Consider the following 23,564-nt stretch of genomic DNA (forward strand, 5'->3'; position numbering starts at 1 on the left):
TGTTACGGGAAACATTTATTGGATTGCAGAGACGGATGTGAGGAAAGCCACATCGCAGTGGCACTTATAGCAGCCAGTAGAGAAGAAAGAAAAAGGTTCTTTATTTTAGAGATTCTGTCTCACTTTCAGCAAATGTTCTGCTCATTAGCCTTTGACGAACATTAATACTGCTCAAACTGCTCATTAAGATATTTTTAAACAAACACCTGTGCTCCTCCTTTACTCCAGCAACTGTTTTAGCCCGTTACCCTATTCCCAAAGATTTATGTCGTCCATCCTCAGCTAGTTCTAACATAGTAAGAGGATTACAGCCACACACACACAGTCCACTGTTGCCATTTTCTGATGACGGATTAATCCAAAACATGCCACTGCTGCAATGCTGTTATGACATGCATCAAGCCTAGCTGGACTATGATGATGATTAAGATGATGTAACCATAGAAGCTACCATAAGAGGAAAAGGATGAGCTCGACAATGTGCCATTTATGAGAGTTTGGCATGCAGACCCACAAAATACCCAGTAAGATTAGCACGGCGAGTATAAAACTCTCTTTGTGCACTTAAACAGTTAGAGTGGGAAAAAAAATGAACTTAGTCACCCCGAACACTGGCAGATGTGATGTGATGTGCTGTGCGCTACAACACTTAGCTCATACTCGCTCTATTTCTCTCTGAGTGGACGACTTTGCAGCTTCTGCGGCATGTCACGAGTTTTATGAAAGTGAGAATACCTTTGAAACAGCGCTGATGAGGTTACAGTCGCTAAGTAGTCTGATGGTTCTCATGGATGCTTCACATGTATCCAGGTGATATTTTTAACTTGTGAATCCACATGCAAGAGTTTTCCACTCCAGTCAAGTAGCACAAAGCTTGCATTGTGTCAAAAATAGACGTTCCATAAGGAATCTGGTATAAATGCACACCATTTTAGGATTATAATTCCTCTCTGCCACACTGATAAACTCTCAAAAGTCACACACTTATTTAACATGTCAGCAGATACCTGTGAATACACCACAATAGATAAAGCATCAAAAGGCACCATGCCGGAGCTGCACAAGAATGCACAAAGTCTGCACAGTGAACCATAACAGTCTGGGGTCCAGACACATCTCCATCCAAAGTCCTACCTCGCAAGACGGAGTTACGGCTCTGTGTTTACTCTCTTCATTGTCCTGTGGTGAATCACTCCAACGCGCTGCCATCATTTCATTTCAAACCACAGAGGAGGAAGAAGTCCTTTAGAGACCACATTGAGGTGAGGAGGATGAAGCCAAAAAAACAAAACAAACAAAAAAAAAATAGAAAAAGGAAAAGGAAAAAGATCCTAATCCACACCGTCCTCCTTCTTCTTGTCCATCAGTGGCTGAAATCTGAACACAAAGTGCACAAGTTAGTGAAATAAATGCAGCCAAAAAGAGACAAGAAACATTGGCACGCTGTCCCTGTCCCATGCAGGCCAAATAAAACTGTTATTTTTCACATTTTTACTCACACTAATGAGCCTGGGCATACAAGTGTAGCCAAATATCAGCCCCATGAAGACCAAGAGCCACAACAAGATACCCTGAAACGCATTTTTGACAAACACTATAACCTATAAAGCTCCACTTAACCCTAAATTTATGATAAGCCTGGTCAAACAAGGACAGCCAAACATCTTAACTCTCAAAACCTATAGCCATCTGAAAAGGTCCCTATAATGTAACATATATAAACATTATAGTGATATCATAAGAGATGTATAGATAAAGTACACTGGTTATAGTGATTTTTCAGATGGTGCAGCATCCCTTCAAGGTCTAACCTAATATCCAATTAATGATTAACATTCACCAAATACTTCTATTCAATTAATGGGGAGTGCATTTGGCTAAAAGTGAGTAACGGCAGGTGGATAGTCGAGGGTTTTATTGCTTATTTTGTAAGCCTTAATTAAAAAAATGTCATCTCTGCAATCTTATCTGCACACGGGGGGGGGCATGCATGTCAAATAAAAGCGGAATTCATGCCTCTCTCTGAAGGGGGAAAGTGCACTACAAGACATTAAGGACTGCGGTGTAAACGCACACCAGCCATCATGAATTAAGCCATAAGCTAAATATAAACAGCAGGCGTAGGCCACTAAATACTCTCACTCATACGACATGACACACAAACGCCAAAGCCACCCGTTTTCTTCCATTTTCCAGTCGCTTTAAGCAAGAAACCCCCTCCTCCATGTCGCTGTTACTACGGGTGGCTGTTGACAAATCCTAGCTAACCCCGGGGCGGACGACAGGTTGTTGCTGTGCTTCTAATTGTGACCAACAACACTAAAACCTACCTGTTACAAATTCAGAAAACTACTCCGAGACGACAAAACAAACACAGTGTCCATGTTTCTGGGAAGAGTTGGGTGTTCGTTGAAAGCCTCCGTCGATCCAAAGATGGGTTAAAAAAAAAAAAAAAAAGGCTGTCAAGAGATTACAAAGCGGGATATTCAGTCTCCGTTTAGAGCTCCGCTGGCTGACCGCTGAGGCTCACTACCTGTTAGGAAAAACACGCTGGAAAAAACACGGTAAACGCCCTTCACTGTGCATTTCTTCGTCAGGAAGACCCGACAGAAAATACACATCAGGTGTTCATTCATTTCCGATCATTTCCGAGCTTCAATTCGATGCTTAAACAGTTCAAATAGAAACAACAACAAAAAAAAAAGTAATATGTACTCCTGCGTGGTCCCCGGTTGGCGGCGCGACAATCTGTATGGAGATAGACGAATCTCCGGACTCTGCTGAGGCCACGCCCCTCAGCCTGCCTCCTCGCAGGGCGTCGTCCAATCAGTTGGGCAGTTTAAATTTGGAATTTTAAAGCGGGCCAATTGGAAGCGTTGTTACATAACAATTCTGATAAAGAGTGGAAGCTGGTCCATTCTAGTCACTGGCTAAAAATCACTATAACGTTCCTACATTATTCCTGTATGAACCTGGTCTTTTATGTTATTCTGAAAGCATATTCCTCAAGTACTGTACTTTTTTTGAGGTACTTGGTTATTACTTGAGTTTTTTCCATTTTATGCTACTCTACTACATTTATGGGAGAATTATTGTGCTTTTAACTCCTTTACTTGACAGCTTTAGTTACTAGTTAATTTACAGATTCATACAAAGCATATCATCATCTTATAAAAATTGTTGAAATTTGATCCAGCTGTAACATTAAAATGCTGCTTACATAAAATAATCCAATATTTACAACATTATAAACATCTGAAATAGAGGATTCTGCATTTTGAGTACTTTTCCTTTTGATACTTTTCTTTATTTTTTACTTATTTTTACCCTAAATTACTAAATTTGAATGCAGCACTTTTAGTTGTAATGGAGTATTTTTAAATTGTGGTATTGGTACTTTTACTTAAGTAAAACAACAGAGTACTTCTTCCACCCCTTATTGAAAGTTTTGTTTTAGGAGTTCATATCTGAATACATCTTCTATCTCTAATGGAACATGATCTATGAAGTTCACAGAGTCACACTTTTCACTCACACAATGAATAATCAGCTAGCAATGAGCTGATAAGCACTTTTATTCCCCATACTCTGTCATTAGGCCTTCCAGGCCTTTTAAAGTGAGCAAATGAAATCACAGGGACATCATTGTGTGGTGGGCGAGGAAAAGCCCTGAGGCCCACACACATGCTGAACTCTCCAATTTCCTACTGTTCAACTGGTAAAACATATTTGCCTATCCATTATCAACTGTAACAGCAGTGTCCTTAACTTTATTATGGTGACATGTAGGGCATTGCAGCCACATGGGACTCCACAGAGCATGAAAAAAAAGGGCTGCACAGCTGATCCAGACAAAGACAAAGGCTGATAGTGTTCTGTTTGCAGGCTACTCCAGCAGCACAATAGAAGATAGGACAATAGGACTCTTTTGACCCACACTGTGGCGAGGTTTCCCTGGTTTCAGAGAGGAGCTATTGTCTAAAGAGCTGGTGCACCCTCATCCAGACAATGGAGAACTTAAACTGATGTAAGTGGGACTCTGCATTATGTGATAACATGAGGTTCATATTCATTTAAAGCAATTTGTTTATTAAACCCATACCGCATTATTAATGCAGCAGCTATTGATTTAACATAAAGCATGACTGTGCATTACAAACAAAACTCATTATGACAACTTGAGTTTTCCCAGCAAAGCAATTGTTATTTTAACATATGGAGAATGTCTGTTTTCCCACAAAAACAACGCACAATCTGTACCTTTCTGGATTACATGTGTGCATAAACATTCACAAGAAAAACTATAAAAAACGTTTTACTGGTTCACCAACTTAAGAGCCAAGAGTGATTGTTTGTGTGGTACTTTCCCTGAAAAGCACTTGGCCCACTTGAGTTACCACAACAGTACACTCTCCTCTGTGCACAACACTGTTGCAGCTTGAGACACACATGCAGTGTTGTTTTTATGAATGGCAAAGTGAGGACAGAGGATTTCAGATCAATGAATGGTGAACAAAGCTCACTCAGTAGTTGTAGTAGATCTGTAGTCTGCCTTACTGACTGAATGCCTTATGTACACCTTTATTTCACTACTATCTATCCAGATTTATCTAATAAAACTGTTTTGTTGAAGCATTTGCATGAAGACACTGCTAATTCCTTTATACCAAATGTGCAGTTGCAGTCAAAGCCAGACTGACTCAAACATTCAGCAGAAGAGAGATTACGAGCTCTCTCGTGGCAGCAAAATGTTTGGCTGGATTAGGACATCACATGAAGCCCAAGTTCAAAGCCCAGCAGCGTTAGGATTAGGACAGGTGGGAATGACTCTGCAGCATGCTCAGTATGTGAAACAGCTTTTCAACACTCCTTCATGCCAAACACCCATCAGGCAAGACGATATATGGTTCATTCATAAAGGATTTTTTAAAGCTGTAGTTGAGTTGGGAGTTTAAGAGGATGAGGATCACTCCCAGCTCCAGGTTGTATAAGTGGATCTGGCACTGAGTTTGATGACTGGATGAAACCCAGCAGCAGTCAATCTATCAAGCCCTCTGGCCACCCAGTCCCTAATTGGAACACAATGGACACTGGAGAGGATGTTCTTTCTATTTGAGTACCAAGATGCGTCAGTGAAGCAGTATTTATTAAGTTCCAAACTGGGAATGGGGACTGTTTTCTCTTGGCGTCTGCCTAAATTCTGGTCAAATAAATGTTGTAGATTCATATCACAAATGCAGCAGACACACACATAAAATGTTAGCTATGTAGCTTTAACACTAATCTTAAAGGAATGGTTCAACATGGGAATTATGCTTATATTAGTCTCATGTCTGTCCGTTTGATATGAAGCCGGTTAGCTTAGCCTAGCTTAGCCTCCATAAAGACTGGAAGCAGCTAGCTTGAATCTGTCCATAGTAAAAATAAAAGCTAAAACCAAAGTGTTGGACTGCAGGAAGTCACTACACCCAGCCAAGAAATAGTCTGGCACATAACCTGTAAAACCACAACTTTGACGGTTGCTAAGAATGGTATCAAACTCTTTGCTATCTCAAAATGTTCTCTAACTATTCCTTTACAAAAATAAAATAAAATGAGGTTTTGAGAGTAATCATGGTCTATCTGTAGAGCTGTTTATGTGAAATTAAATCCCACTGCTCTGTCTCTAACCACAGGCTTCATATGTCAAATGCATGGATGTATGGCCATTCAAATGTACAATTCCCGTTTTGTTCCTTTTGTGCTGAGCACAGTTTACCTGTAGCCTACTTTCAGCGGTCGGCCCCGTCCTCTGTTCCCCTGACGGAGCACTACAAAGCTGCATCCTGTGAAACCTGCAAGGCTTTTTGTCCCATCTCGCTTTCACCAAAACCTGCATCAAGGTGAAGGACAATGGCCTCTGGGTTCCCAGGGCAGTGTGGGGGGCATTAGTGCTGGGATAAGTTAACCACCACCGTCAAGTGCTGATGTTTTATGATAAGGACACACAGGGTTGCAGCCGGAGGTACAATGGGGGTCTTTGTGGCTGAGGCCGCACAGATAGCACCCAACCAAAAGGCTGTGTAATTTGTTGAGTTTCTTCCCTCTTGCTTATCTCACTCATCTGCACCATAGGGGTCATGGACAAGTAATAAAACCTGACTGAATTTGGGGTTCCTCTAAATGTATTAGTAAAGGTGTTGCTTACCACTACAGATGTGAAACCCGAGAGCATTTTGAAAGCACAACATGTAATCTGAGAGCTCCAAACCTCCCAGAACGCTCTTTTGTTTGCAGTCAGTCATATTATCCAAATAGCACCTCATTTATCAGGTCATTTAACTTGGAGAGGCCTTGTAGCTGGAGCTGGACCATTACCCTTGGCTTAGAAACGTGAGGAAAACACAGTATAATTTGATATTTAAATTACACAAAAGCTACTGGAACAATCATACGAATGATGATATATTTTGCTTGACTGCAGCCATTAGTCACTGCAGACCTTTGTGGTCCGTACATGTCGCAGTGAAAGGTGCTGGGGTTATGAGACGAACACTCTGACTCTAGTTATTGCGCCATCTTTCAGTTGGTATGTTGTATCCCATCTTAATGACAAATCATCTGAAATCTTTACACTCTTATAATAATGCCTGTGTGTGTGCATGCATTCCTGCTATGTGATGTGACGGCTGTTTGGAGTTTCAGGTGATTAAGAATCAAGAGTGCGTAGCCACATGATAACACTCCCCGAGTGCACGCTGTGTGAAGTGAAGTGTGTTCTGGTCTGTCTGTCGACATGCACAATTGACTCTCTAAGACCCCAACGATGGCAACAGAACATACAAAATACCTCTGTGTGTGTGTGTGTGTGTGTGTGTGTGTGTGTGTGTGTGTGTGTGTGTGTTGCATGTATGTATGCACTGAGGCTGCAGGTATTTTGATGTCTAGCCTTCAAAGTGAGCACTCTCCCCCAGAGATCAAGGGCTAAGAGTTTAATTGTGGCACTATAAACCTTGTACAAACACAACAGTTTACGTTGGATTCAGTGGAATTTTTTTTTGATGATATAACTAATGAGATTTTAATAAATCTGACATTTAAAAAGTCTTGTTTCCTCTCAGTTTGTACTCGCTGGAGCAGTAGAAACTTGTGGTGGGCCAGTCAGAATAATTTTCAACATAAATTAAATTAAACATTCAATTAAAAACGTAGTTATACATAATAAGCAGGCACTCCAGCTTAAACTTTCATGTCAGTTTTGCCAAATACTCTCAAGCATTTGGTTGTGATTTCCAGTAAGGCCTGATTAAAGTCGGGAACAAATAGATACAGTGTGGTGAGGAGACGCTGTTCGGCCTGTCTGCGGCGCCCACTGTGTGTTTTCCATGAGTCAGAGTGGGCGTCATCCGGGCACGGGGATGCCAACGTCCATAAGCTCTCTCCATCTGTCACCAACGTCCTCTCCTGGCGGGCTGCATTTCTTTTCTTTTATTTATCCGTTTCTTTGTTCCCATGTGCATCACAACAAAATACAAAAAGGGAGGACGAGGCAACAATTACATGACGTTATTTTTTTTATTTAAAGACATTTTCTGATGAATTCTCGAAGGTTATGGTTGCACTTACAAACTTCAAGTTACATACAAATATAAATACAAATGTTTTGTTTTTTTCTGAAACACAAAGTAGTGCAAAGACTGACTGGAACAAAACTGAACCTTTACTTATTTCTGAAGAAGGTAGACTTGTGTTTGAATTCTTCTCAAACCTTGTACTTCATCTTTCCAGTCTTGCTGATGACACAGATATGCTGAAAGAGGGAAAAGTGGGAAAAGGAAAATGCGGAACTGTAATATTAGATTGCCCTTCAATATGTTTCAATCTTTGCATCTGATGATGGCAAAATATTTGTTTAAGATCACCCTGCCCTGTGGGAAATTCCTGCATGTTCTGAGAGCCTCAGTGTGCCTTATACAGTATGAAAAGATGAAGCTTGCAACAATTTGAAAGCAGGGAAGGTAATCTACAAAGATATGACACATTCATTAATCTAACTTTGGGGGTCCCAGGGGTTCAACTCATATTTCTCCTGTAGGATAAGGACAGATAAGAGGGGAAGCTTCAACCCTGCCTGATAATGAGATCCTAACCTTTACATTCCACAGGTCACCCTCTTTCAAACTTTCGTAATGAATACCACCCCCCTCAAACATGCACCAGAGACGCACACAATCATACAGTACATACAGTCCATATAGCACATGCAGCACACACACAAAGCTATGGGAGTCATCTAGGCTTAGTGTTTCACATGAGTCAGAGGTAAATTTGAGGCCTCGTCTTTACAGATATAAAAATGACAAAGTTCACATAAGTTTGCACTTACTGATTTCAGACTGAGAAATCTGGCTTGAAATAAGGTATCAGGGGTGCAACAAAGAAAACAGAGGATAGTTTGCAGTCCTGACTCAAAGCTTGTAGAGGCAGAGAATGACTATGCCAGATAAGGTAATCATGATGCCTAAAAAATCCTATGACTTCGCCCAGAGACGTGTCAGACAACTGAACCCTGACAATCATAGTTTGCAGTCTTTCACAAAATAGCTGACAGGCAAAAGAGATTGAGAAAAGAAGGGCCAGAGACAGACTTCTGGGTAGGAAAATAAACAATCAACTAACAATCATGGCATCACAAGAGCTGTGGATTCTGTGGTAGACATCATCAAACTAGGCAGGAGAAACAAGTCTACAGCCACGCTAACAGCTCTACTTAAGCACAGTGGTGCTTTGAGCTAAATGCTAACATTAGCATGGCAACATGCTCGCAATGACAATGCTAAAAATGCTAATGTCTAGTAGGTAATGTCTACCATGTTCAGCATCTTAGTTTAGTGTGTTAGCAAGCTAACATTTGCTAATTAGCGCTAAACACAGACAGAAAAAGTGACTTTAACATCCAGTGTTTTTTTCAGTTCTTGACAGAAGTCAACAAAACACTGCACTGATCTGAATGACAGGGTTATGGATAGACACCTTACACACACATTACACACACAGAAACCAGCCGCCACAGATATAAGAGATTTGAGCTGCTTTGCCTACATGTAAAGTCTCCTCGGGCAGGGAGGATACCTGTTGGGTGACTTTTGGTTTCAGGGAGAGGAGTGCATCTCTTTGATTTACTGTGTTTACCTCCTCTCCCCGTCTCTTTCATCTCTTGCTCTTAGCTCTTCAAAAGGTCATGAGCTGTGTGCAGCGGTGTCGGTAGACTCAGGACTTACATTCAGGTCACGGAAGTATTCATTGTAGTCCAAGGCATAACCAACCACAAAGCGGTTGGGGATTTCAAATCCAACGTCTATCAGAGAAAACACACACATGAATGTTAAAGAGTAACATGATAATATATCCTAATATCCACATTGTCATTGTTCCAGTCATGTATCTCAGGATTTGCTGGAGGCTTGTCAGGTCAGAAAACATTCTTGATGATGAACACAGAACTACTTAGTATGAAAACATTTCAGCGCGCAGAACCACACTTGATAAGCAACCACTTTAGCATCGAGAGACACCGGAAATCAACCCTGTAACTGACCAGCAGCATCAGATGCAGCACAATAATAAATGGTTAATAACCCATACAACTGTAATAACGGATGACATTAAAACTTACAGTCCGTCAGACTTTCAGCCATGCTAGGGACCCTCTTCACCAACAGACTGAAACACATGAAATATAAAGTTAAGTGCTACAGCAACTAACCATGACATATCTACATCTCGACATATATACGAAGACAGAACTTACACCCATGCAGCATGCTAAGACTTAAGCGTTAAACATATAGTGAAAGAGTTCAAATTTCAACATGAACCGTGCGCGAGGAAATATGTTTATCTTGTTTCTGTGATCCTGGAGTGCATAGGAACAGCCCACGGACACGAGATAGTGACTGCGGACAAGTGATATCTTCCTCTTGTTGTCCGTCACACGCTTGGCATTTCCTCTGATAGGGGAAAACGCAGACGACTGAAAAACTGTCTCACCCGGCGACCTTGACCATCTTGGGTTCAAAGGTCTCCACATGCTTCAGAAGGGCCTTCATGGTCTTTCCTGTGTCAACTATGGCCTTAGGGAAGGGAAGAGCAAAGGGAAAGGGAGAGATGAAGAGGGGGGGGGGCATTTGAGTGCAGAATGCTTTGAAAGATGAGAAAAATGGAAGCCAAACATGCAGATTGTAGAATGAAAAACTTATTTAACTTTTTACCTACATTAACTATATTAACACGTTAATAAAGAACTAAGAAGACTAAGATCTCGGTTTCATGTCAAGTGTTGCTTTTCTATGTGCAGAGCAAATTTCCAGTTTGAACAACAACTGAAAGTGGACATTTTAAGCGACATGATTTTACGATGCCACCCATTCAAAACAGTTTCTTGGAGTAAACATCCATTGTGATATTGTGCTGATGTGTTTCTCACTTGAGTCCAGAAACATTTACAACTGAAACATGATCTCAAAGAGAGAAGAGCCTTTTCTTTTTGTTCTCTTGTAAACAAAAGAGATGTGGCTCTTACAAGCACAATGGCCTCTCAATCAACAAGACACTAGAAGTGCTAACAAAACATGTCAAAGGCATCAAACAAGGTGGACGTTTGAAGGACGTGCTTGATAGAATGAATTCAGAAGTCAGAGCAGATGGGAGGGAGATTTATGTTCACCTGAGACTCACCTCGACGATGAGCACACTCTTGGTAACATGCAAAAAAAAGGGAAAACATTCATAAAACATCATCATTGAATTTTAACAAGCAACGTGAAAATAAAGGCGTGATTGTTCCTGTGAAATGTACAATTCTTACAGATGGTATCTATAGCAACAATGCTGGCAGTATCACCAGTGCCTTAACAAAAACACAGACAACTCATTCTGTTCTCCACAGTAATGAACATCTGTGTCTACAGAAAGCAAAAGTCACTTCTAAGTGTCCGGGTGTTGCACACTTTCCCTGCTGCAGGGTTTCAAATAACTCCTTGTTCTCTTGGCCGGGTGTATGGGGCTCTTTGTGAGCCCAGTGGAGAGTATCTATGGTTCGGGGAGAGTGATCGGAGAGAATGCAGGCACCCGGCCAATGTCCTCTCAGTCCACACCTGAACACTGTTACAAAACAGTCAGAGAAAGTCGACGGGGACGTGTAGATGAACTCAAACACAACTAACCTGTCTTGCTGCAAACTGTAAACATACTGTGCAGCCAGTCGGCAATTATTTGACTGTGTATCGCATTATTGTTTGGGAATTTATAGTTCCCCTAGGATCCCTGGATCATGAGCTTTGTGTGATTCCTGTAGCTCAATCAATCATTGCTACTAAAGGTAGGCACTGACCAAAATGCTGTGAAAGTACAAAGAGCAGAAGATCATTCAAAAATTGGGTATGGTGTTTATTTTTTATTTGCTTTGTCCCAGCTCGGGTAACAATTTAAGATAGTATTTTACAGAGTTTTTCCTCAGTTAACCAGACTACGAATCTACAGCCATGCTCTGTGAGGCTGTAGGGACAGCGGTACTTTGAGCTAAATGCTAACATGGTCAAAATGACAATGCTAGCATTCTGACATTTCAATCAAAACCAAAACAAAAGTTAACCTCGCGGTGAAAATTCAGGGGATCATCAAAGTCATTAGGATTCATCCTCTGGCTACGCTGCTAGCATGGCTAAAATGGTTAAATATATCAATTTCAAGGCAAATTAGAAGAAAAGTTTAGTTTTAATTTCTTTGTGAGTATAAAGGGACGCCATGAGTTTTATCAGCCTCAAGCGGCAATAAATTGCCTCTTCTTCTGAACACAAACAGGTATTTCATGCACCAACAGTTCCTCCTGCAGAGGTTCACACACTATTTCACATTTAAAGCTGTGCTAAATTTAAACTTAACTACTCAGATTATCATATTAAACACTTGGGATTAAGACATCTGAGTGCTACGAATTCGCAGTGAGACAGGGTGAGTAAGAACTGATGAATGTTACTGGCCGGGATTCAACTCATGGAAACCAGGGAGCCTGCTCATTCCACCTCACTCTTCAACATAACATTTACTTTTCTACGCTGTCATTTGTTTCCATTATAATTAGGCTTTAAAGGAGCGGCGTCATAATCCACCTGGAGCTGTGACTTTTTCTTACAAAGACTGATAATACTAATCATTTTTTAATAACATTTTTTGATAATATATGATACTTTGTGGGAGGCTTGTGATTAATATTTCCAAGGAGGTGAAGGATTGTAACAAGAGCACAGACAAAGTGGAGTGATTCATGTTTTCTGTGCAAGGTGGTGGTCAGCCTTTCTGTTTTTACTCCCACTGACCTTTTCACCCACAGCGAAAATGCATCTCGGCTACAGCACATTCTGACATCTCAGCTTTTTGGGCATATCTCGACCCATTCAGCTGAGTAAGTGAAGCTTCTGTCTCATGCCTATCTCAGGGAATGATGTAGTGAGGAGGGATCATTCCTCATGATCCTGTGTGCGCTACAGACTCGAGCTCAACAGGGATGAACAGCCAGTAAATCTGCCTTGTGGGAACATTCGTTTTCCTGAAATGTCTGATTCATGGCCAGGCTGGTGAAGGGCATACCACTTCTCTATTGTTCAGTTGTGTAAAGGTGTTTGCCTCCTGAGAGTTTTAACTGACAGCTCCCTCTTGAGGCCAAGGTAGTTTCTCTTGTAAAATTAAAATAGTGGCAAAAGCTGCCCCATGAATCACAAAATACCCAAAAGTGGGAAGCTTATTTACACACACCTTTCCTCGCAGGAAAGACAGATCCCGACTTCCTATGATGTGCAGCTCCTCTGTTGATTGGTCGTTCTGTGGGAGGAGAAGACGGAAATGGAGAGGAAATTCATATTATGTGATTGATTGATTAAAAAATGAAAACAATTTAAAAGAAATGAGAAATAGCGATGCATATGTTTTCTCATGGACATGTAACTCTAGAAAGAATAATTTCAAGACAGAACTGTGTGCAGCATTAATGCAAGACAAATGCACAAAGGGAGATTTATTTTACACGCTATGACTGTACAATATTATTCTTAACATAAACAAAGACAGACTCTCTCACAGCGCAAAGCTTTGAAGGATGACGGCTTTGAGGTTAGACCCGGTCGGCTACAGATGCATCACTTGGATAAGAGGAGCAATGACATGGACAAAATCCCGACCCTGGGGGCAGGTCACATGACTCCATCATGACCTGTGAGATTGACTAACAGCGTCATCGCTAACACACTGTCCTCTAGTGTAGTAATAGAGACTGCTGCTTGCCACCGTGTCGTTTGTTGACATCAAAATGTAATTATGATGTTTATATGCTTTCGTACAGCATCATTTTCTTCTTCTATCTACGTATTTTGTTTGTATCTGTTGATCTGGGTGGTAAATTTGCTGCATATAACTTCACATAACTTATTTACTATAACTTACAGGGATAAATAAAGTTGTATTGTACTTTCAACTCCCTGCAGGTATATTTAGGTCATTTTGTCCTATTGAGTAGTAAAAGTCTTTGTCTTTGCCTTTAAGAAAACATGTGACGTTTCAATATGAATGGTTTAACTGATCCGACAATCTATAATTCAATTTAGGCCGTCCTTCTTAAACCTCTGTGAAAGCCAAATCTGAAAGTAGAAACAGTGAATCCTCCCCTGTGCTGTAAAGGGAGAGAAGGAATGTGACCACATGCAGAGGAATGTAAATCATAACACTTTGGATGTGCCATGTGCTAAAACACACTAAAGAATAATAAGTGACTGTGGTGACAATTGCAAAGCGATATCATTGTAAACATTACTAAATCATTCCCAGAGTTAATTCCTTGGTTTATACATTCCAGGTGTTAGACAGTGTCATAAGCTGTTTCTCTTGGCAGCAGCAGCACCAATTAGCAGTCTGGTATTTTCATGTCCTGAGCTCTGCAGTCGCTCCACAATCGATCGTCCTTGAGGTGTCCTGCCTGAATGTGCTCTCTCCTCACTAAACATGAACAACAGTGACCTCTGGTGGCCGAGACAAAAGTCAGCTGCATGCCTTAGAAATGGGAAAAGTGTCTTTGGTGCATGAATATGGGGCTGTAACTAAAGATCATTGTGATTATTAATTAATCTATTATTCGTTTTGTCGATAAAATGTCCAAAAATAATAAATATGCTCATGACAAATCCTCAGAGCCCAATTTGACGTCCTCAAATTGTTGGTTTTGTCCATCCAACAGTCCAAAACACAAAGCTATTCAATTCCTTACGATATAAAACTGAGAAAAGCACTTTCGCTCAATAAATGACTAAATGTTTGACTAAGAAAATAATGGACTAGTCATTTAAGTGTAATATAATTGTATAAGAAATAAAACAGCTTTAACTCATCTGGATGCAAACAGGGGGCGTTGCAGTGAGTGCCACTAAAATAAACGTTAATGTGATCAGTCACATTTCATTGCAGGTTGGATGCTTGATATCTGATCTGCAATAACCTCTCAGAAAAATAAAAAAAACAAAGCACTCACTCGAAAATGTGTATTTAGTAGTGTTTTAGGACACTATGCAGTTCACTTACTAGGTAGCTCTTCAGGCGGATGAACTCCACCCGGGTCTCTAGGTACTTGTTGGAGCTGCGGCCGAGAACCTTGATGAACTCCACCAGGTCTGCGCAGAACTTGTAGCCTCCCTTCAAGACGCACAGCACCATTATGTTGCTGTCCCCGAAGTCATCCATGATGTAGCGGGCCAGGCGCTCTATCCTGCAGGAGAGGATCCCGTCAAGAGAAACACAAATGAGCAGGAAATGATTCAAAAATCACTTTGCTTTGTGTTTATGAGTATTTTCTTTACCTGTTCATGATTACCCCATGTGGGATGTAAACACTCTCTATGTCTTCATGGTAGTGTTCAGGGTAAGTGAACAGGTCCAGACTGTGTCCTGGCCAGTCATCTTTTATCTAGGACAGACAGCTTACTGTTAGGCAAGGAAGACAACAGACCTCAGCAGCGTGGTATTCCAGTTTAACTTGAACAAAGTAACTACAGCAAGGATAATATGACAACAGCAGTGTTGATAATGAAATGTTTAGCCAGGATATGTTTCTGGTTGAATTGTCGGGAAAATAAAGGTGTATGTGGGATACACACAAGGATTGTTAGCCCTTAGCATCTGTAACCTTTAAGCTCAAACAGGGAACTATTATTACTTCCATAATCGACTTTAGCTTAATCATATATCTTCTGGGTTTAGAATGAATAAAAACATTGAAGGTTCTTTTAAAGCTGCTTACTGTTCAAATTAATCAAATAATGACTTCGAGGAATTCATTCAGAGAACAGCAAACATGTTATCTTCTTACAACAGCTGTGATGGCTGAGCAAATTATTACCAAAGAAATGTTATTCTCTGTTCTCTGTTGGACTGTAAAAATGTGACCTGAATTTCTGAAGATATTTTGACTGAATGATCTCTATGTTGAACATACCACGATTCCTCTTTTCACCCCCGCGTTGTCCATTTGTAGTAGGTGAAAATGGTCAGGATAGGATACAGGTAGCAAAGGCCTTCAGTGGAAACACACAGAGACAGTTTAGCACAAGAAGAAGAGAGGCTACATAATGTGTAGGTTGGATATTCACCTCCTGTAATCGATAATCACAATTTACTTAAGTTAAACCTTAAGGCCACATTCTACCTGTGCATGTAAACAACAGTAAACAGTTGAGCAACATTTCTAATCCAGTTATTGGCGAAGCATTACTTACAGTTTTGTTGCCGTCTTTCCAGCGATCATTGAAAGTCAAAAGATATCCTGGTCAGCCGCATGGGCTGTGGGATCACGCCACTTGCATAAAAAAGGGCAGCGTTGTGTCGGTCGTGGTGAATTAGAGGGATAATCAGCTTCATGTGATGCTATGCTGGCCTGTGGCCGCATCACAAGCCACTGAGGGAGTATGGAGATAATTAACAACAAATACTTGGTTCAGTTTCTATGCAGTACATTTTATTCAGTCTCAATGAAATAGATTTTAAAGGTGCGTACACACAGACAATTATTTGCAGAGGAGTTCTCAAAGAAATTCCATTTGTAAGGCAGGAAGGTGATGAAGGAATAATTGTCATTATCTGGAGCTCTAAATATCGTAACATCTCTAAAATACTCAGAAAAGTGTTAAATTACAAATGTTCTTTTAAAATTACGTAATATTTTAGAGAGAGAGTACATCACTTGGAAAACATTTTGACCTACTAGTGGTAGAACTAAGAATTGCAATAGTCCACAGTGAAATATCTTAACTACAGGTCAGCCTGCCATTAAATCTGGTATGAATTTACATCTTCCCAGAAGGTCATTCTGAATGATTTCGGTAACCCAGAGTTGGATCAATACTTGTAACTTGAACATTTATTAATTTGCAGTTAGCTGGGCTTTAGAGTTTTACTTTTGTTTCATTGCTCATATGACAGATCCTGAGAAAATATAAATACAGAATGTTATTTTACTCAAGCTCACGTGACATTTGAAGTTAGGGTGTCTCAAGACAGACATTACAGGACATCTGATCAAGTAAGAGTTGAGAGTTTATCCTAGTTATTGGGTATGTAGATGGTCTTGAACCTCTCAAAGAGGCTGATGTTGCTCTCCAGCTGCTTCATCGCCACTTCGAGACGCTCCTTGCGGGATTTCTTTGTCATGGTGTCTGTGACGACTGAGAGGCCCTGGAACTCATGGTGCAGCTGATCCCAGTTCTTCTTCAGGCCCTGGATAGTGGGAAACCCATCACAGTCACAATTAAGTCAGCTTGATAATGTAACTGTCAGGATTCAAGGCTTTTATATAGCAAACAGCCATCAAATCAGAGGTATTGTCAATGTCACAGGGACGGCTACAGGGACAATTCTCCAGTGTTGATGTGTATGAGAAATATTGTCAGTTGATACGAATTGATTACAGAACAGAACACTGTTTTTTAACATCTGATTTTGCTCTGCATACACTCCGAGCCTCTTTTTATATATATATGAATAATGATGACATACAACAACTTGACTTAGTTAGACTCAATAAAAGTATTTTCCTTAAAAGGTAAAAAAAAAGACATGAAATCATCAAATTCACTTCCTGTACTCCTCCAGTCGTTCCAGATGTCTGTACGATCCCCTGCTGTTTTAGGGGAAAGAATTGCCATTGTGCAGCCGTGTGTTCGAGTACCTCCAGGACGGCTTGTCGCTCCTCGTCAGACAGGTGTTTCATGGCTCCCTGCTCCCTCTGTTCTTTCACAAAGTTGTCATACTCCTCCTGAGCTCTCCGCTCTTCTTCGTTGCGCTGCTGCAGGTACTCAGGTACTTCTCCATAATGCTGAAAATAGGAACAGGAAACTTTAGACAATATGTTCACGATTTACCTGATGTAACATTAAATCAGGCCCCAAAGATGGACCATTTCATCAGTAAAGAGGGGAGTTTATTCTAGGTTTTTGTATGTGCATCTATTTTTCTAAACGTATCTGACTGTTGTAGCTGACTTTAGCAAACAGATTTTTCTCATGTGTAGTATTGTACAAAAATACCTTTTTCTTGATGTACTTGGGGAGAAGTCCTGACTTCTCAAGGAGCTGCTTGTGTCCCTTGCTGGAGTCCACACAGGTAGGCTGGGGTTTCATTGGCACTACTGTAGCTGTCTTTATAAAGTCTCTTTTGGTGCGAATGCCCATAGGTGGGTTGTCTGTCCTCGCAGGAACGGCTGGTTTCTTCACAGTGCAGGTGTGACGAGCCTCTTTCGAACACTGTGTCTCTGAAAGAACATACAAATATGAAGGTGAATAACACAATCACTGCTCAAACACATTGGTCAAATAGTCTATAGGAGAACTCACTTTCGGGTAATTTGGGCTCTTTTGAATGCTTCTTGAGGTATTTGTCTGGGGATGGCACCTCTACTTTTGCTGGTCCCATCGTCCTCATTGCATCCTTGGTTAACGTTTTCTCAAGAACAACTGTTGACCTGTACTTGGACATATACCTTCAGATGCAGCATATTGGAGAAAAAGATCAGTTCATTTCAAAGTCATTCATTATGAATAAAATAAAACAGACTGAAGGTAAAATTCTGATTACATTCCTTTATTTGCATGCAAAATTAAGTAACATTACATTTGTAAACAATCTAAAGGAAGTTCTAAGCAGGCATGTCTGTGTATATCTATGTCTAACAATTGTTTTAGCAACTTTAACACTTTGTTCTCTAGTTAGCCTATGGTCAAGCTGTAGCGTTAGCTAATGCTAGTTACTGAGCTTACTGTACCTTGGTGGTTTTTGAGTATGAACATCTTCCTTTGGTATAAGATTGTAGACGCTTTCTGGTGGATGCACAACTTCAGACATTTTCAAGGACTTCAAACAGGAGAAGGATTAAAAAGACACGGTGACGTTAACGTTAATTAACTACCTAGGTTAGTTTGACCGAGATAACTTTAGCTTGAAATTCAGTATGATTTGTTTGACAACACGCTGCCGGCTAGTTGCTAGGCAACTGCGAGAGCCAATGTTGCATTTCCGGACTGTTGTAAAGCGATGCATTTTGAGGTATTTAAAAAAAAGTCCACGTACTGTGTCTTGATTTAGAGCACCCAGTCTTCACTCAAGTCGTTTTATTTAACCAAGTAAAAGCATTCTTCTTTTCATCCTGCTACGGCAGACACTTGCTCTATAAGTGTTGATTTCGACAAATGATCAGCTATCACCAAATACAGATATAGACAGAGATACAGTGTCAGGATATTTTATGTTACTGGGTCTGACTCTGTTCCCTTGTCTTGGGTGGTCATAATGTGCTTAAAATCGCTATTTTCATATAAATACGATTCGCGCTTTAGAATTTGGACCACTGAAGCACAAAGTTCCGCGGAGGAATTGAATGCAGCACAAAGGTCAGTCGCACTTGCAGCTTCCGCGAAGCAAAAAAGTTGTAGCGGAATGATTCGCTCTGTTATATCGTGAAATGTGTAAGATCGTGTTAGATTGCATAGAAAATCAAAAGAGGAAAATGTGCATATTGTTTTTGCAACCAAAATTGTACCTCTCATGGAAGATTAATCAGTTTTGTCCCTCCTGGCTGACCGTAGTTGTTTTTGAACACAGCAGCGATCCTCCCGTCCATGCTTCCCTCAAGTGTGTGGTACAGAATTGAACTTTGCCCGTTAAAAAAAAACAAATCGTTACCACAGACTCTCCTACAAAATACAGTCTGGTTTGAAGTAGGGGAAGACACCATTTCACGTGAGCGTCTCTTAGTTAAAGCTCATTAAATGACTTCTGATGACAGGTCACCACTGTGAGACACGTGCACAGTCCTCGCAGCCACCTGTAGCACTGTATCTAAACACGAGGTGCTTGTCTAGATAATAAAGATGTGTTAACTGCATTTTAAATATCTTCTCTAACATTATTTCCTTCTTCACAGGAGAACAGGCTGCTGTCATTTGGCTCCTCAATGGGTTTACTGAATGCAAGTCAGCTTGCACTGAGAGCTGTCAGGTGCTACCCGAGTCCCTTTTCAACATCAAAATCATGGCTTTCCACCAAAGCCTCCCTGCTGGGGGACAGGAACATCCTGCTCATGGGTCCTCCTGGAGCAGGGAAGACCACAGTGGGGAGGATCGTGGCCCACAGACTGGGACTGCCTCTCATTGACGTTGATGATGATGTCTTGGAGGTGACATGGAAGATGCCTGTGGCTGCCAAGCTGGCAGCAGTGGGCGGGGAGCGTTTCCTGGAGGAAGAAGGCCAGGCTTTGTGTAACTTCTCTGCCTCTGGGTGTGTAGTGTCCCTGACAGGCTCTAACCCCCTTCACGCTGCAGCAATGCAGCACGTCAAAGAGTCCGGACTGATCATCTACCTGGATGTGGACGGTGAAGACATCATACAGAGACTCGCCAGGATGAAGGTGAACAGGATAGTGGGCCAGGAGGCAGGGGTGTCAATGAGGGACATTCTGCGTTACAGGAAACAGTTTTATGAGAAATGGCTTGATTTGCGGGTGCTGTGTGGAACAGGGGACACGGTGGAGGAGGTAGCGGAGAAGGTGCTGAAGGCTGTGGAGAGACATCAGGACCACGCTGCAGAAACCTACGTGTCAACCAGGAGTGACAGCGTGGAATCGTCCAATCAGAAAACATACTTTAGTGATGTGGTAGTAGAGGGTCTGGCCACAGACGGAGGCCTTTATGTTCCCAAAAATGGCTTCCCAAACATTGATGCTCGTGAATGGCTGAGACTGGCTGACATGTCGTACCCAGAACGAGCGTTAGTTTTACTTGAAAAGTGCATCCACCCGTTGGATGTCTCTGCTTTGGATCTCAAAACAATGATATTCAAGGCATATGGCTCTAACTTTTCTAGTGAGGCAGTAGCACCTGTAAAACATCTCATCCACAATCAGTATGTTCAGGAGCTTTTTCACGGCCCCACTGCCTCATTTAAAGACCTCGCCTTGCAGCTGATGCCCCAGCTCTTCGCCTACTGCCTCCCACCGATGTGCAACTACCTCATTCTGGTGGCCACCTCTGGAGACACCGGAAGTGCAGTGCTCAGCGGCTTCGGCAGGCTCAGTGGCACTGACCGACACAGGACCGGGGTGCTGGTGTTTTTCCCAGAGGAAGGCGTGAGCGAGATTCAGAAGCTTCAGATGACGAGCTACAGGGAGGGCAACGCCAGGGCCGTCAGCGTCCTGTCAGACTTCGATTTCTGTCAGAGAACCATAAAGAGGATGTTTGGAGAGTCTGGGCTGACTGGGCACCTCGCTGTAGAGTACGCCACCGTCCTCAGCACCGCCAACTCCATCAACTGGGCACGACTGTTGCCACAGGTGGGCTGATCGGGCTTTATTCACAGCAGACATTTTGATTTAATAGCGGGGGAAGCTCAGGTGTTACTAATAACATTAAAGATGCCTGCATTCCTGAGTTATGACTGTGTGACTGTGAAACTGAAGCATCATTCATTTTATTATTTACACCGGTGGTTTTCATCAGTCAGTTAATGGTTTCGTCTCTTGATTGTTTAAACTTGCCCTGCATCACACTAAATCCTATGATTGGAGTGCACATCTTCACACAGTCACAGATATGTGCACTAGTATCAAGAAAATGAAGTTTGATTTTGCAAAATTCTTGAAACAAGTGGATTTGTTTTGAAAACAGAGGCATCTTCTCAGTCTTCTGTGGGACATATAGGATCTTGGAAACACTAAGGTCACGAATCCAAATCCAAAGTTTGGGATGCTGTGTGTCAAAGCTGAGTTTGTTCTCTTATTTATTTAATATTTTGACACTGGCAGGAAAGAATATGTCCCATATACTTCATTCTGGTGTATTCTTTCAGTTGATTTTCTCTCTGAAGTTTTTACTTTGTAACAGACAGTATAACACAGTTTTGTTAACTTTTCCTCCCCTTGCAGGTGGTGTACCATTCCTCAGCCTATCTGGATCTTTGCAGAGACGGTGTTATCAAGTTCGGGGAGCCCATTGATGTTTGCATCCCTACCGGTAACTTTGGCAATGCCATGGCAGCTGTGTACGCCAAGCAAATGGGCATCCCGATAAGAAAAGTCATCTGTGCGTCCAACCACAACCGCATCATCACGGACTTTATCACCACAGGCGAGTACGATCTCCGGGGACGGCCTCTGATGCTCTCCCACTCCCCGGCTATAGATATCCTGAAATCCTCCAACCTTGAGAGGTTTATCTACCACGTCTCAGGCGGAGACGGACGTCTTGTGAAGGAACTGTTCACAAGCTTAGACAGACAGCAGCACTTTCAGGTTCCCGAGCCTCTTCTTGGCAGGATACAGCAGGAAGTGCTGGCTGGCTGGTGCTCTGAAGACGACTGCTTGGCCGCCGTCCAGAGCGTTCACACACAGACGGGCTACGTCATGGACACACACACCGCCGTGGCTAAAGTCGTGGCTGATAGGCTGCAGGACGGTTCGTGCCCCGTGGTGCTTTGTTCCACTGCTCACTACGGGAAATTTGCTCCCGCTGTGTTCAAAGCCTTACAAATCCAAAATATTCCAGAGGACCCTGTTGAGCAGCTGAAGGAGCTCGGATCGACTGCATGCAGCCCAGAAATACACAGAGACATGATGAAATGCCTGAAGGAAAGTGGCAGGAGGGGACACACTGTTTGCCAGGCAGATTACGGTGTGTTGGTAGAAGAGCTGGAGGGCATGATACAGGACTCCTTCTTGAAAGTTATGTAGGATTGTTTCAACTTTTGTTAACTTTTGTTAGATAATTTAACAAATAACAGGATGAAAAAGGTGAAATCTTGATAAGAAATTCAAACAGAAAAAGAACAAATGAAAGAAAAATTTTTAAAAACTGATTTAAAAGCCAAACCCTGCCTGAGCTCTGCAGGATTGAAGAACACGTTCACTCTGAACAGACCTCTAAACTCATTTTAAAACTGATTATGCAACATTTCTTTACATCAGTATCTAGAGTTCCACTAGATGGGGATGTCTACCTCTTGGCCGTGTGGAAACGCTGGTGCCAGCATTTGCAGTAACAGTATATGTGTATCACTGTACGGAGAATTAATTACTGGCTAAGTGAGAAGGTCAAATAAACTAGTGTGTGTAAAATCAATATCTGCAGTCAGGGAGATTATCATCTTCTTAAAGTTAATTGTGTGCTTATGAATTGTACTGTGACAATATTTGCAGTATATTTACTTTGGCTTTTTATTTATATAACAATGTTTTATTTACCTCATCCTTTTTCTTATTACTGAAACTTTTCTCTGCTGATGTGAAGCCAGCTGAAGGGGCTTTCAAAGCCACATGGTAGCTCTCACAGCGGGCCACTAAAATACTGCTAATGAATTGATCTCCATGAGTTTCACAGTCCACTAATTGCCAGGTGAAGCTCAAGCAGCTGGTCCGCTCCTCCTGTCAGTGTCCACTCACTCATTAACTACCGTACTGAAGGTAGAAAGGGTTATTTTCTCATTTAAAAAACCTTTTGAACCTCACCATTGCTGTCCTTCTCTGTTTCACATGCTTCCTAGCTGCTAACATTCAGGACCATAAAGTCTTTAAAAAAAGACTGAGAATGATCACAGGAAGAGTTTGACATTTTGGGAAAAGCTCATTTGCTTTCGAGTTTCTTGAACCTTCCTCTCATGTTTCCTCCTGACCTCATCAATAAGTCTTTTCCTCCAGAAACACCTACAACTGAGGCATTTCAGATACTGTTTGACCAACATCAAACTGTGCTTCTGCTATGATGTCTCAAGGCAGAAACAAAGAAATTAGCTTCCTGAAACTGTTGCATTATGTGTCATACTACACTGTATATCTTATATTTTGACTGAATGATGTTGTGGTTTTCTGCGCCGTTATTTTCCTCCTATGTGCTTACATACAACATCTTGTAAGGCGGATTGTATCCAGAACTGAGTGCACCAAGGTCAAGTCCTCTTTTTCAGTATTATCTGTTCTGGAAAGGAGTGAGCCAGAAAATATCTCCACT

The 23,564-nt window shown here is 41.6% G+C and overlaps 3 protein-coding genes across 4 annotated transcripts; 1 reads left to right on the top strand and 2 right to left on the bottom strand.

Annotated features, from left to right (window-relative positions):
• Positions 1–7,741: 7,741 nt before the first annotated feature.
• Positions 7,742–15,547, bottom strand: prtfdc1a (phosphoribosyl transferase domain containing 1a). The gene is made up of 9 exons (XM_070927976.1): positions 15,515–15,547; positions 14,880–14,986; positions 14,605–14,788; positions 12,793–12,858; positions 10,717–10,734; positions 10,030–10,112; positions 9,656–9,702; positions 9,261–9,337; positions 7,742–7,789 (listed from the first exon to the last, which is right to left on the bottom strand). The coding sequence occupies exons 1-9, from the start codon at positions 15,545–15,547 to the stop codon at positions 7,742–7,744; spliced, it is 663 nt and encodes a 220-aa protein (XP_070784077.1).
• A 1,070-nt stretch (positions 15,548–16,617) lies between these two features.
• Positions 16,618–18,414, bottom strand: enkur (enkurin, TRPC channel interacting protein). Of its 2 annotated transcripts, none has more exons than XM_070928449.1 (5): positions 18,335–18,414; positions 17,907–18,052; positions 17,601–17,824; positions 17,243–17,389; positions 16,618–16,791 (listed from the first exon to the last, which is right to left on the bottom strand). In XM_070928449.1, exons 1-5 carry the CDS (start codon positions 18,412–18,414, stop codon positions 16,618–16,620), a joined length of 771 nt encoding a protein of 256 aa, XP_070784550.1. The 2 variants fall into 2 exon arrangements, with proteins under 2 accessions (XP_070784550.1, XP_070784551.1); XM_070928450.1 differs by having other exon boundaries at positions 17,601–17,793; positions 17,879–18,052.
• Positions 18,415–18,948: 534 nt separating this feature from the next.
• On the top strand, positions 18,949–22,291 carry LOC139304669 (threonine synthase-like 1). Its single transcript, XM_070928588.1, has 3 exons — positions 18,949–18,959; positions 19,501–20,896; positions 21,488–22,291. The coding sequence occupies exons 2-3, from the start codon at positions 19,523–19,525 to the stop codon at positions 22,289–22,291; spliced, it is 2,178 nt and encodes a 725-aa protein (XP_070784689.1). The 5' UTR covers positions 18,949–18,959; positions 19,501–19,522.
• Positions 22,292–23,564: the final 1,273 nt, after the last annotated feature.

The sequence above is a fragment of the Enoplosus armatus genome, chromosome 21, assembly GCF_043641665.1.
Source record: "Enoplosus armatus isolate fEnoArm2 chromosome 21, fEnoArm2.hap1, whole genome shotgun sequence".
Taxonomy (NCBI): Eukaryota; Metazoa; Chordata; class Actinopteri; order Centrarchiformes; family Enoplosidae; genus Enoplosus; species Enoplosus armatus.